Source organism: Stegastes partitus, unplaced genomic scaffold, assembly GCF_000690725.1.
Source record: "Stegastes partitus isolate 25-593 unplaced genomic scaffold, Stegastes_partitus-1.0.2 Scaffold213, whole genome shotgun sequence".
Taxonomy (NCBI): Eukaryota; Metazoa; Chordata; class Actinopteri; family Pomacentridae; genus Stegastes; species Stegastes partitus.
Window position 1 is genome coordinate 95,477 of NW_007577944.1, and position 14,692 is coordinate 110,168.

Genomic DNA, 14,692 nt, shown 5'->3' on the forward strand with positions numbered 1-14,692 from the left:
GTGGTCAACAGAAAATGCAGCACAATAACAGTTTTGGAAATCCTTAGCTCATTGACAGGATTTAGAGGAATTAAAGTCTCAGCTTTATGCCAGAACTGCTATATTGTTAGGGTTAGGGTTAGGTTTTTAAGGTAAGATGAAGCTGGTCATTGAGAGTTTTATATGTTAAAGCAGGATTTTAAAGTCTATCCTGGATTTTACAGGGAGCCAATGAAAAGAAGCCAATACAGGAGAAAGATGATCTCTGTTACTGGTTCCATTTTGGATCAGCTGAAGGTTTTTGAGAGAGTTATTGGGACATCCTGATAATAAAGAATTACAATAGTCCAGTCTAGAAGTTATAAATGCATGGACTAGAGTTTCTCAGCATCACTCTGAGACAGGATGTTCCTGATTTTTACAATATTACATAGATGAAAAAAGGCTGTCCTACAGAGTTGTTTTATATGGCTATTGAATGACATGTCCTGGTCAAAAATACCTCCAAGGTTTTTACTGTAGAACTGGAGGCCAAGGCGATGCCATCTAGAGTAGCTATCTGGTTCGAGAGTGTGTTTCTGAGGTGTTTAGGGCCAAATACAATAACCTCAGTTTGTCTGAATTTAAACGAAGGAAGTTGCAGGTCATCCAGGCCTTTATGTCCTTCAGACATGTTGGAGCCTGACCAACTGATTGGTTTCACTTAGCTTCATAGATAAATATAGCTGGGTGTCGTCTGCATAACAGTGAAAATTACTGAAACAATGAAAAAATTAACTGTTGTGAGTGGAAGACAGTCATCAACATGAACAAACTGGAATCCGTCTGATAAACATGATTTAAACCAGTTTAGTGCAGTTCCTTTAAGCCCAGTGACGTGTTCCAATCTCTGTAGTAAGATGCTGTGATCATCTTCTGATGGAGAGGAGGGTAGATCATGTTTAGCTAGCTGGCCTACAATAACGTCAGCACTTCCACATCCTCTGATTGGATGGTCAGAGAGCTGAGCCAAAGCTAGCGGTTCCCGTCTGTAGCGCCCTGCACAAGTTAAAACTTTCACTTAAAAGTATTGCTTTTTTTTTTTTTTTTTAAGTTAAGCGAGCGAACATTCTCAGCCCTACAGCGAATTAAACCTTACGTCAGAAGCACGACTGGACAGACCGACTGTCAGCATCAGCCTCCATGGAGATAGAACAGGACTGATTGTTGGATTAGCTGCTCCACAGAGTGACTAAACTGTTTATGAGGAAAGAAAGGAGGATTGAGTTGTGTTCAAACCATCACAGGTTTGGTGAGTAAAATATATATATTTGTCCTTTTATTGGGCTGTCACTGATGCTCCTGTTGGATGTGATGCATGTGGTGCAGCTGAGGCTGCAGTGAAAGGAGACTTGTTGAATGGTTTAACTGGGTTTCTTGCTTTAGTGATGCCATTCATTCATTCTGGCTACATGAGATCCCTGTCTGCGGTGCAACATCCTGTTATGCTGCCTTTCTGCATAATGCTGATGGTTTCTAAAGCCGTGGCGTCATAACAACGGTGTTCAGAGGTGTTTGATTCAGGGAGGATTCAATTCAATTCAATTCAATTTTATTTGTATAGCGCATATTTACAACAACAAGTCATCTCACAGCGCTTCACAAAGGCAGAGACAGAAACACCCAACAATCCAAAACATTTGGATTCCCTATAAGCTTCAGCAGTCCGCAACAGTGGGAAGGAACCGAAAACCCCCGCAGGGGAAAAAAAACCTCCGACAGAACCAGGCTCAGGGAGGGACGGCCATCTGCCTTGACCGGTTGGGTGAGAGTGGGATGAATTATACAATTTAGTTTATAGTTAAACAAGTTATTAGAATTGATTGTCCTTTTGTAACAGGAGGCATCATGGTGGGGCAGCAGGATACAGAAGGTGAGGCCAGTGGATGCCACTGAAGGCCCAGGAGGAAAATGCACAGGCCACCACTGGATTACAAGTAGTGGATGAAAGGCTGTCACAGTGCCCCAGGAGCAAGTTTTTGTCCTTGAGTCACAAAACAAGCAAAGTTTGAGCCAACTATGGTATCAAGACAACCTGATTGCCATTACATGCACCACAGATGTCCTGAGACAGGAAAACACACCACAGGACACTTTCTGTATATATTGTCAAGGCAGGAAACAATGGAGCATTTTCTGATGACATGTAGGAGGGCACAGCAGAAAGACCTGGAGGACAGTAGGGACAGAGGCCACTGTAGGGATACATAGAGGTTTGGAAGCAACAACCTGAATCTGAGCAAGTACAGGACAGAAGGACCTGACACTAAATCCAGAAGACAGGAAGAAGCAGAACAAGATGGCTGTCAAGAATGGACTGGAGTCTGTATAAAGAGCTCAGAAATTATTATTTAAACCAGCGGTCCCCAACCATTGGGCCGTGGACCGGTACCAGGCTGTGGGCCATTTGGTACGAGGCCTCACAGAAAGAAAATCCCCCCTCCATCCAACAGTCGAGGCAGATGGCCTCCTTCCTCCTTGAGCCTGGTTCTGTCTGAGGTTTTTTCCCCCCTCCCTCTGGGGGGGTTTGGTTCCTTCCCACCGTTGCCAACCACCTGCTCAGAGGGAGTCCAAAAGCTACTTTGGATTGTTGGGTTCTCTGTTTAAACCTGTAAGGTCTATACCTGACTTTGTATTGACATGTCTAGTAAACTGCGCTATACAAATAAAATTTAAAATTGAAATTGAATAAATTTATTTTTTTAATTTTTAATGTTATTTCCGGCGGAGTCTGCAGGGAGATTTATTTTGAAAAATGACTGTCAGTTCTCACATCCGGCCTCTAAACGCAGCCGCCAGTCTGACTGCTGTCGCCATGAATACACAGTACTAAACACATTAGCAATAAAAAGTACTTTTATTCGTTTGGGACACTTTTTAACACAACAAACCCGATTGTTATTGTTGTGTCCGTCGAACCCGGTCCGGTCAGCAGCTGGTGTCGCTAGAGAGTCGACAGGTGGCAGCACCGAGCCGCCGACACGAGCAAGACGAAGAAGAACAAAAACAAGAAGAAGAAGAAGAAGAAGAAGAGTTGAACGCGGACCCGTCAACACGCAGCTGCGGTTTGTTTCCGTGAACCCAAACACAGAATGGAGAACCCGGAGCTGTCCTTCACTCTGGCCTACGTCGTGTTCTCGCTCTGCTTCGTGTTCACCCCCAACGAGTTCCGCTCGGCCGGGCTCACCGTCCAGAACCTGTTCTCCTCCTGGCTGGGCAGCGAGGACGTAGGCTTCATCCAGTACCACGTCAGGAGGAGCAGCCTGACGGTCCTGATCCACTCCGCGCTGCCCCTAGGTCAGTGTGTGTGTGTGTGTGTGTGTGTGTGTGTGTGTGTGTGTGTGTGTGTGTGTGTGTGTGTGTGTCTGTGTGTGTGTGTGTCTGTGTCTCAGCCTGTTTATCAGCAGCAGCCTTTGTGTTGCTGGAGTCCATCAGCTACACCTTGACCCTCAATAGGAGGGCGGAGTCTATCCCAGCTGACTCAGGGTTCACCTGGACAGGTCACCAGTCTATCACAGGGCTACACTTAGAGACAGACAACCAAGCACACTCACATTCACACCTACGGACAATTTAGAATCACCAATTAACCTCAGCATGTTTCTGGACTGTGGGAGGAAGCTGGAGAACCCGGAGAGAACCCACGCTGCATGGGGAGAACATGGAGACTCCACGCAGAAAGATCCCGGGTGTCCTCACCGGCGAAAAAAAAACATACCACGAATTGCTACCATAAGTCAAAGCAGACCATTCCTGATGGAGTTGCAAGTTTGCTGTATAACTTGTATAGGCTTTCTCACAGCTGCAGTACAAGTCAGGCAACGAAAAGCGCTCTGGAAGAATGCAGAAGAATCAGCCCGAGGAATAGTAATACGTGAGCTTCAGTGCTTATGCATTGGCACACTTACTTTGAAAAGAACTTACACAGTAAATAGCCATCTGCTTTAGTGTATGGGACCACTAGGTAAGACTACAAGCAGCCCGATGACTCTGTAGTCATGGAGAGGAACACCAGACCTTCTAGCTGTGAGACGACAGTGCTAACAACCACTCTGCGTCTTTTTTATTTTTTTAATTTCACTTTTAAATCCCACGTTTGTATTTTGACCCTGAGGTTCGTTCCACACATGTTCTTGTTGCAGAAACAGTGCCATACTCCCACAGACACACACATATTGGAGGTTGGTGACCATTCCTGGTTGGTCATCCTGAAGCCACATCAGATCATGTTGTGTGATCGGTGTGTGACCAGTTTGTGAGTCTGTGTGTAGCTGATGTTGTGTTCATCTCTCCAGGTTACTACTTGGGAATGTGCATCGCTGCTCCAGAGAAGAACCTGGGATACGTCCACCAGGTCAGCCTCCCTCTGGACACCACACACCCCCATGTTGCCTGTTTACCTCCCCAGATTCATAGTAGGTCAGCGTCACTCTGTTGAGGAGCTGAGCAGAGATAGCTGGTCAGGGTTACATCCATCCTACATGTGGATGGTGCAGAACATCAGCTCAGCATTCAGGGATATAAACCAAGTGAACAGACCTCAGAAACATGTGTAGCTCTATGAACCAGCTGCTCTAGATGTCTAGATGGACAGAATAGTGTTGGATCCTCTCATTACCGCTCCTCCATCTGAACAGGGCTCTGGGTTTAGTCCATTCCCATCAAGGTGGATGGAACACAGTTTAGACTCGGAGGTCTTCTTGCTTCTGCTGTTGGACTTGAAGTGAATTGATCAGTCGTCTGTTCATTTAAAAAGAGGAGAAAGGAATTAAAGTTGTGTCATCACGCTCTCATGGCTCGCTGCCCCACGCCTCACCATCTTCAGTCTGACAGGTTTCTGATCCAGGTGACCATGTGTAAAGCCTGGGTTCACAGGTAACACTGGTCTCTGAGTTAAAGATTCTCATGTTGATTTTGTGTCATTTTCTTCCTTTGTGGAGCAATGTCTGAAGGGACATCATGTGACAAATAATTGAGCTAAAATATGTGTTGAAATGTTTGTAGATAACTGATTGTAGGCTCATGACGTGTACATGTGGTCTCCAGTGTCCCAGACCAGTCTATTCTAGTCCACCTAACATTACACCTTTATGTTCACCAGAGAAGGCTGAACTTTCCTGTGACTGGCACCAACAGAATTGTATTTATGTAATAATCTGAAGCACTATGAGTTGAAAACCCTGATGTGTCTTTCAGCCCAGTAACGGTGCTGTGTGACTCTTCCAGTGGGGGCACTACTGGACTGGTTCCAACTCAATGCGTGTTCAGATAAAGGCCATAGATGTAAAACGTGTTATTCAGTCATGTTTCCTCATAAGCATGCCTCTGACTGGCACCATACTACACTTCAAGGCTCCTATTGGTGCCGGTCACAGGCAAAATCAGCCTCTTACGGTGAACAGCAAAGGCTTAGTGGTTTGTGGAGTATGGGAGTAGAAACATGGAGGTTTCTGACTGTTAAGGACCACATGGACCCATCAGTGAGCCTCCAACATGTCAGGACTCCAGCTCCAGCATTATATGACCCAAACTGTCTCTTCAGACATTGCTCCACAGAGTTCAATTCAATTCAATTCAATTTTATTTGTATAGTGCATATTTACAACAACAGTCATCTCATTCAATTCAATTCAATTCAATTTTATTTGTATAGCGCATATTTACAACAACAAGTCATCTCATAGCACTTCACAAAGGCAGAAACAGAAACACCCAACAATCCAAAACATCTGGATTCCCTATAAGCTTCAGCAGTCCGCAACAGTGGGAAGGAACCGAAAACCCCCACAGGGGAAAAAAAACCTCCGACAGAACCAGGCTCAGGGAGGGACGGCCATCCGCCTCGACCAGTTGGGTGAGAGTGGGATGAATTATACAATTTAGTTTACAGTTAAACAAGTTATTAGAATTTATTGTCCTTTTGTAACAGGAGGCATCATGGTGGGGGCAGCAGGATTCAGAAGGTGAGGCCAGCGGCTGTAATTCAGGAGCTCCAGATCCAGAGACATCCACAGAGAGAGCAGGCGCAGGAGAACCTCGGGGGGAGTCACAGAGTTAGTCATATGTAATGGTGATAGGCAATTACAGAAACATATACATATGTATATATATAAAGAGGAGAGGAGAGAAGCCCAGTGCATCATGGGAATCCCCCGGCAGTCTAAACCTATAGCAGCATCACTAAGGGACAGCTCAGATGACTCCCAGCAGCCCTAACTATGGGCTTTATCAAAAAGGAACGTTTTTAACCTAATCTTAAAGGTAGAGAGGGTGTCTGCCTCCCGAACCCAAACTGGGAGCTGATTCCATAAGACAGGAGCCTGATAACTGAAGGCTCTGCCTCCCATTCTGCTTCTAGAGTGGCACCAAGAAAACAAAAGTCTTTAGTTTTATTTTGAACTTAGACTGTTAATGACCCCAGATGTTATGTTTTACTTCATACATGCACAGAAACAAATCTGACAAATATAAGATGGTCAGGTAGGTGTAAACTGTTGTTTAATATTTGGGGAGTTGAGGGGGATCGACCCTGATGCCAACTTCACACTTTCAGTGTGGGATTATTTAATGGATGAGGAGGTATGAATGTGTAGCTCTGACCCACAGAGATGAGCTGTTCAGGTGAAGCCAGTGAGGGATCTCAGCTTTATGTGCTGTTGTGTTCCATCAGGTGAGTGACAGCTGGAGAACCTTTCTCCTGCTCTCCCTCTGCCTCCAGTTGGCCAGCTGGACGCTGGTCATCTACTGGTCCCGCCGCCGCTGGCACAACCACCCCATCAGCCAGGTGCTTCAGGCCCACGTCCGGCCTCCTCAGTCCAGCTGGGGCTCCGTGGCCACCAACATCAACACCGAGTTCAGACGCATCGATAAGTTCGCCTCAGGGGCGCCGGGAGCCAGAGTTATTGTGACCGACAGCTGGGTGCTGAAGGTGAGTTCGAGCAAAGCTCACAAAGAAGAACTGGGTTTGTGTCCAGAATGTACGCCCACATTCAGCTGTTTGTGGAGAATAAGTGTTGAGACAAACATCAGGACCAACAGTGTGCAGTCTCCCCTACAGCAGACTGTTCCCATTAGGGCTGGTGTTTCCTGCTGAGTGAAGATGAACCATGAAGCTACAGTTAGCATGTGAAGATCCCCAAAGGTTTTATGTTAGACATCCAAACACGCAGTCTGCTGAGGAAACTGTGACGACATGGACAGCTTTGCATGACCAAATCAAAAGACATGACCCCTACTGGTGGACATACAACCATGTCTCTGTCACACTGTATTTAGTTTTCAGTCTGTTTCTTTCTTTAATAAACATCCCAGAAGTACAGTCCCTGTGATTACATTGTCAGAAGAACCTGCCCGTTTATGGACCAGACTCAAGTAACAACTAGCAACATCCAATGTGCTTTCAGGGACACGTGATAGGAAATGAAACCCCATGACTCCGAGTTTTATTTATTAATGAAGAGTTAGTATCACTGTGTTCTGATCATGTTGGAAAATCAGTTTTTATTAATATTTATTTCCAAAATAACAGAAAACTGTCCTTTAAGATCGTCTTCTTCTAAAATAAAACATAAAAAACTGCAACTATTCTGTTTCTCATTAAAACCCTGCCATGAGGGGACTGCCAGGCCTCAGGGTGAGGACCTGAGTACTGAGGTGAGTGTTTTCTGCTTTACAGGTTGTCACAAAAGCACCTTGATCACCTGGAAACACTCAGGTCACCTGTAGGAACAGATATACCCTCATGGAAGACGTTCTGCTGCCTACAGCTGCCTCAGACCCTTTACACAGTAATAGAAGTACTACTAAATAGTGTTATACATGCTGAAAAATAAATGTACACTTCACATCAAAACCACTGTGGGACATCATCCTACACACATAAAGACACACTTGAATAAAGGTGAGGGACAGATGTAGCCGAGCAGGTCCTACTCAGCGCGTGGTGTTGAGACTGCAGACCCTTTACCAGCTCTGTGGAGTTTACAGTCTGCTGTGCTGCTTCTGAAGAGTCGGTGCAGCTACGATGTGATTGTGATGAACATGTACAAGAGCAGAACAGAACAAGCTGCATTTCAAGTCGATTAAAACATTTCAGTGGAAACTCTGGTCCAGTGCACTTCACTAAACATGTTCAGCTGTCCGACCTTCATCAGGTTGTGTGCTGCTTTTTGTTTTTAAGGTTTTGTAAATATGGCAAAAGACAAGAAAAGCATCTACAGAGCTTAACAAATGTATCAGAGCAGCTGGCATAAAAACAAGAAAACATAAATACTTCTTTCAAAAACTTGTTTAAAACTAAAGATGCTGTTATTTATTTGGCCAATAACCTGAACCACCTAACTAGTCCCTTTACACCCATAGCAACCAACCTTCATATCTCCTACGGCCTCCTTGGGCCTTGATAACAGCTGCTTCTTGCTGCCAGTGTTTCTATGAACTCTACAACAGTCTCTCTGGTGTTACTGAGCTCCACATAGTTTCTAGATGTTCCCACATACCTGCTTTAGATAAAACTTTTGTGCGATCAATCCTTGAAAGTACGACATCCCAAATGTGTTCAATAGGGTTCAGATCCAGACTCTGACTTGGCCGGTCCATCAGTTCCAGAACTCCAGATTCCTTCTTCTGGGTCAGATGGTCTCTGCACAGCTTTGAAGTCTGCTGGACTTGTTGGTGTATGAACCCACGACCAATCAGAAATGATTACTAAGAAATGACCACAGCCTCCACAGCATTCACAGTGACCATGGCGGTCACGGTGACCACAGCGTCCACTGCGTTCACGGCGACCACAGCGTCCACTGCGTTCACGGTGACCACAGCGTCCACTGCGTTCACAGCGACCACGACGTCCGCTGCGTTCACGGCGACCATGGCATCCACAGCGTCCCCTGCGTTCACGGCGTTCAGTGCGACCACAGCGTTCACAGCGACCACAGCTTCCACGGCTTTCACAGCAACCACAGCGTCCGCAGCATTCACAGAGTCCACGGCTTTCACAGCATCCACAGAATCCACAGCTTTCATAGCGTCCACAGCATCCACAGAGTCCACGGCTTTCACAGCGTCCACAGCGTTCACGGCGACCACAGCGTCCACGGCTTTCACAGCGACCACGGCGACTACAGCTTTCACAGTGTCCACAACGTTCACAGCGTCCAGACAGATTCAAATCATTTCACACAACATCAATGTTTCTGTTTATTCAAACTTGGAGCAAATAAATCAAGTTCACGGCACATTATGTCACTTTCTCTTCACATACACATAACAGTTCTGTAGATACTTGTCAGTCTGATGTGTAGAAGCTCTGTGGCGCTGAGTGGAACCACAGTGTGTATACGGCTTCCAGAACAACCCAATTTGGTTCTGTATGTATTCATGTCGTACACAGTGATCATGTAAAGAACGTGTCTGGTGCTGTTTGTCTTTGTTCTTAACAAGAAGTCCATCCTTCATCCTTGTGTTTGTGGACTGCTAGGTGACCACCTACCACATCTACATGGCCCTACAGAGTGAATGTCATGTAACCGTGACAGACTCTAGACAGCACCAGCTGAGTCCAGACTCCGCCTCCCCCACAGAGATCCTGACCCTGAGAGTGGACAGCATCAATCCTGCTGTCAGACCCTTCAACATCAGGTGTGTGTTCAGCATGTTTTCAAGTTGCTTGTCTGTCTGTTCATATGTACAACCTCTCACCTGATGGCCTCCTTCCCTGAGCCTGGTTTCTTTCTCCTCCCTATTTGGGTTTTTGGTTCCTTCAACCATTGCCAACCACTTGCTCAGTGAAAGTCCAAAGGCTACTTTGGATTGTTGGGTTCTCTGTTTAAATCTGTAAAGTCTATACCAGGGGTCAACAACCTTCAACACTCAAAGATCCATTTGGACCCGTTTCCCACTGAACAGAAAACACCGGGAGCCACAAAACCCTTCTGACATCTAACATGAAGATAACATTGCATATATGGTTTTTACCTTTATGCTATGTATAAAAACTATAGTGTTGCATTTATGAAACCAATGAACCGCTGCAGAGGAAACAACATTTTATTTCTCCAACAAAAACATTTTGAACTCTGAAAAAACCAGATGCTGGGTTGAAAGTTACTTTCAAATAAAATACTCAATGTCTGCTTGAATCCTCCTCATATTTATGAAATAAAAAGCCGATCTTAAATCCTTCACCTGCAGCAAAGTAAACCAGTGTCTGGTTGTCCTGCTGCCTCCAGCTGGACTGCTGACCAGACTGCTGACCGCCTGTGAGCACATTGGGACGGGAGGAGCTCATAGCAGCATCGGTGCTCACTGAGGACAGGAACAACACAATGATACGTGTTTTCACGTCAGAGTCTCCAAAACACCAGAAAGAGTCGCTAGATTGGTCGCTAGTCGCTTTTCACAAAAAAAGTCACCAAGAGGATTTGGAAAGTCGGCAGATTTATCCAGAAAGTCACCAGGCTGGCAGCACTGCTCGTGCCGGTAGGTGTCGCACATCGGAGGTTGTGATGCATATTTAGAGCGACAAAAAGTTAAACACGTTTTATTTTAATGTTACAAGGTCATCTTAATCTTCAAATTTAGAATTACATTTTAAAAACTAAAATAAAATAAAATAAAATAAATTAAATACTTATTATTTATTTTCCAAAGCAGAGGGATGAAAGGGCCACATGTGGCCTCAGAGCCGTGGGTTGCCCACCCCTGGTCTAGACCTCACCATGTTTAGGCTGTGAGATGACCTATGTTGTAAACTGCGCTATACAAATAAAATTGAATTGAATTGAAGCGTCCTATTTTCTCTGCTGCAGAGAATCACTGTAAAGTTCACACCGACTCCCTTTGATCAGGAGGAACTAGTCAAAGCTCCCTGTGAGCTCAGAACATGCGTTTTTGGCCATAACAATACAACAACAATACATTATTATAACATTTCACATGAATATCTAATAGGAACAAATGATCCATTTAAATTATGTTTGTTTTCCGGTGTTCCAGGCTGAACTCTACAGAGTACGCTGAGCTCAGGGAGAAGCTCCGAGCTCCCATCAGAAACTCTCCCAATGTGGTGATCCACCAAACCATCAGCGAGCTGTTCCTGGAGACATTCAGAGCTCAGGTGGACCTGAATCAAACGTACACACTCCCCAGTGGACAGGTACCGTATGTTGGAGGTAAAGCTCAGCACAAATTCTGTCCTATACTCACAAGTGAAGAGTAATGAACGTCCCTGTGCTGCACACAGGAGGTGGAGCCCTGCATCGGCTGTATGCAGGTTCCAGCCCACACCAAGCTGGTCCGACTGTGCCGTGCAGCAGGTGAGAGTCTGCAGCGTCTTCCTATGTGTGCGTCTTCAGTCATGGAACTGAGTGTGTGACTGCTGTGTGTTACAGGAGCTGATCATGAGTCTGAGTGCCAGCAGTGCTTCTGCAGACCCATGTGGTGTCTGTCGTGTCTGGGTCGATGGTTCGCCAGCCGTCAAGACCAGCAGAGACCTGAGACCTGGTTGTCTAGCAGAGTCCCCTGCCCCACCTGCAGAGCCAAGTTCTGTATCCTGGACATCTCCTTGGTCCAGTGACAAACTGACGTTGTCCTCTCAGAGTAATGTGGAGGTGTGTTTGTATGAAGCCTTCAGCAGCACACCTCTGCAGGTGGAGCTGACAGGACATCAGACTGAACTGAATCCTGCACTTGCTTCTTCTGTTCTTTAATTGGGGGTCATTATTTAGAGCAGGGGGGTCAGACTCCTCTCCATCCTGTTCCACATCAGCGTTGTTGTTGCCCTCAGAGGGCCGGTTCTAACGTTAAGATTATATAAATGTAACGGCTCCTTAACATGCTGTTCCACAATCGTCTCTGCATTGATTCTTTTTTATTCAATGTATAAATATTGTGCATGCGTTTACATAGAAGTCAAATCTATGTGGGCACATGGCTGTATTGTTGTAATATATAGTTTATATTAATGATGATATCAGTTTTTGGTCAGCCCTTCCCCTTATTCTCATCCAGGTATTCATCCACCATGTAGCTGATGAGCAGCTGTGTCTGCATAACCTAGTTATTACTTTCAGTGATACAACACTTGGTTTTGTAAAATAGTTAAATCTGAAAATACATTTATTTTGTCACCAGTCCTCTTCTGACACCACTCACTGACTGGACACAGGCTTGGCTTGGTTGCTGATGCCAGTTTAGTTAGCGGTCACAGTTCTGTTTCCACCATCGGTGGCAGCGGGGGAGTAGCAGATACGCTCCACCATTACCATCCACGTTTACTTCCGTACGCTCGGTGCGTGTGACATCGTCGTGTCCTCTTCAGTGCATGCGGGACACTTTTGGGTCATATGAAGTTCACACAGCAGATCACATCCAAGTCACATTTAATTGGAAATGTGAACGAACTCGCAAAAAATCGGAATTGAGCATTAAGTCCTGCAGTCTGAACGTAGCCAATCTGTCGGATTGTTCAGTCAGATAATACGCTGTTATCCTGATTTGTGACATAAAATGTCATGTTGGAGTTGGAATCCAAGGCTGTCGACATGTTAAGACTGTTTTTAATGGGTTCCGTTCGTTTTTCCTAAAAACCTGTCGGACAGCAAGGTTTTGGATTGTTAAGGATTGGATTATCTCGTCACAACTGTATTTCCTATGAGCTGAGCACATTTTAAATGTCAACACAGCAGTCAATCACATTAAATAGTCCGAAGTGTGATGGCTGTTACCATGTGGACTGTGGTGATGGAGGGTCGTGGTCTACTCTTTGTCCTTACCTGATTCCGTGGAGGTTCCTCTGCCTGCACCTGAACACCACCTACCACCAGGTGTGTCAGACCTCTCCTCTCCTCCAGCCTCCTCTCTGATTGTTTTTACAGATCAGACAGAGAGAGGCTGAGTCAGTATGGATAAATATTATTTCTATCCACAGTACCTCAAGCAGCAACAGCTAGATGTTATGACAGGAGGAACCAGATCAGCCTGATGGTCACCATTCACTCACACAGTGGCTACATGACATTTCAACTCACACACTCTCAAAAAAAAGAACAATCAGACTGCATATGAGACCATTTTGTTGGTTGAGAGCTGAACAACATGAATGCCTCATTTTTCAGATGAGGAACCATGTCTGTGACAGGCCACGTTACAGGACGTGATCTGGAGGAACAGTCTGAGAAATGTTTGATCAACCAAGTTCAACCCAAGTGTCACTGAGGTTTTGGGAAACATTTTTTCTTGGTGTGTTACTCCAGGGTTCAGAAACAGCCAACGCAAAGGGCCAGAAGTGCAGTTCATGGAGGCCAGTTGAGGCCAGTCAGTGCCCATAAAGCCCCATGTTACAACGGCTAGCTTTACAGCAGAAATACACGTTTACAGCAGGATTACATGTTTACAGCAGGAATACACGTTTACAGCAGGAATAAACATTTACAGCAGGAATACACGTTTACAGGCTGGTGCACTAAACAGTTTTGGTCTTGACCACTAATGTCCCAGTTCATGCAACCACACAGGGGACATTTTTATAAACTCATCACTTTAACTGTATGAAGGATCAACATTCTGTCTATGTGGCTGTAGGTTTACGCCAAACTGGACAGAAGCAGAACGTCAGGATGCTCTTCCTGGACGACAGCTCAGCTTCCTACACCAGTCGACCATGCAGGCCGATAGAGAAGCTGAGGACCTTGGCATCCCGACTCCCACCTGGAACTGGATCCTGGGTTTTGATTATGTTAGATAAAACTTTATTGATCCCTTTGGTGGGGTACCTCAGGGAAACTGTACTTCTAGAAGCAGCACAACACTGACAGAGACAGTATATGCATATACAGTACTAGTACCACAAAACTATCATTGAAGTTTTAGATGGTTCATGAATGTACTGTCTTGGCATGATGATATTTTGAAGCTGAAGTGTCTTTGATCATATGATAGACTACTTTTAAAATACAGGCCCTTAAGGACACCTTTACCTGTGACCACACAGCAACACTTGTAACTGCACGTCATTTCCAATAAAGGCTGATTGATGAACAGGATTCTAAAAGAAGCTGTGACAGCACCCTAACCCTAACACAAGGAGGACTCCACAAGGTAAAGAAGTGCCAGAAGTAATGAGCATGAGCTGACACATAACTGCAGTAGTGGTTAGGAGCTAGCAGGCATCCTATGTCACACACAGTCACCTTTATGGATAGTGATATCTGTTAGGCCAGATGTGTGGACCACGTGTAGGACAATGTAGGCCATTTGGACATTTAACATGTATGTAGAAATACATAAGAAATGATGCTGAAGTGTGATAACAATGAGAAGGTTGAAAGAAATAATAATAAAGACTGAGAGCCTGGTGGAGGAATATGAACCGTTGTCATGCACTTGCAGCCAGCTGAGCATGACGTCCAGCTCCTGACAGGACAGTGGAGTCAGGTGATAATCACACAGCAGTTGCTCACTGTAAAACAAACTGTATTTAATTAAAGATGAGCTGTAGGTCTTATCAGCAGCATGTCATTGTCCAATACATACGTACAGATGGACTGAACATGACTGACTCTTCACATTTTATTCTCAAAGCATGTTTCAGTATTCGTTCAGTGAATGTGGTCGTCAGAAAATACTCCACAATATTGTTGTGATATCAATCCACAGTCAGTTGATAAGACTG

General features: G+C 45.1%; 1 protein-coding gene across 2 annotated transcripts; it reads left to right on the top strand.

The window, feature by feature from the left end:
- Positions 1-2,879: 2,879 nt before the first annotated feature.
- tmem129 (transmembrane protein 129, E3 ubiquitin protein ligase) lies at positions 2,880-14,063 on the top strand. Of its 2 annotated transcripts, XM_008280896.1 has the most exons (8): positions 2,880-3,315; positions 4,314-4,372; positions 6,689-6,946; positions 9,500-9,660; positions 11,017-11,176; positions 11,264-11,336; positions 11,412-11,630; positions 13,603-14,063. In XM_008280896.1, the coding sequence occupies exons 1-7, from the start codon at positions 3,111-3,113 to the stop codon at positions 11,594-11,596; spliced, it is 1,101 nt and encodes a 366-aa protein (XP_008279118.1). In that variant the 5' UTR covers positions 2,880-3,110; the 3' UTR covers positions 11,597-11,630; positions 13,603-14,063. The 2 variants fall into 2 exon arrangements, with proteins under 2 accessions (XP_008279118.1, XP_008279117.1); XM_008280895.1 differs by lacking the exon at positions 13,603-14,063 and having other exon boundaries at positions 2,881-3,315; positions 11,412-12,152.
- Positions 14,064-14,692: the final 629 nt, after the last annotated feature.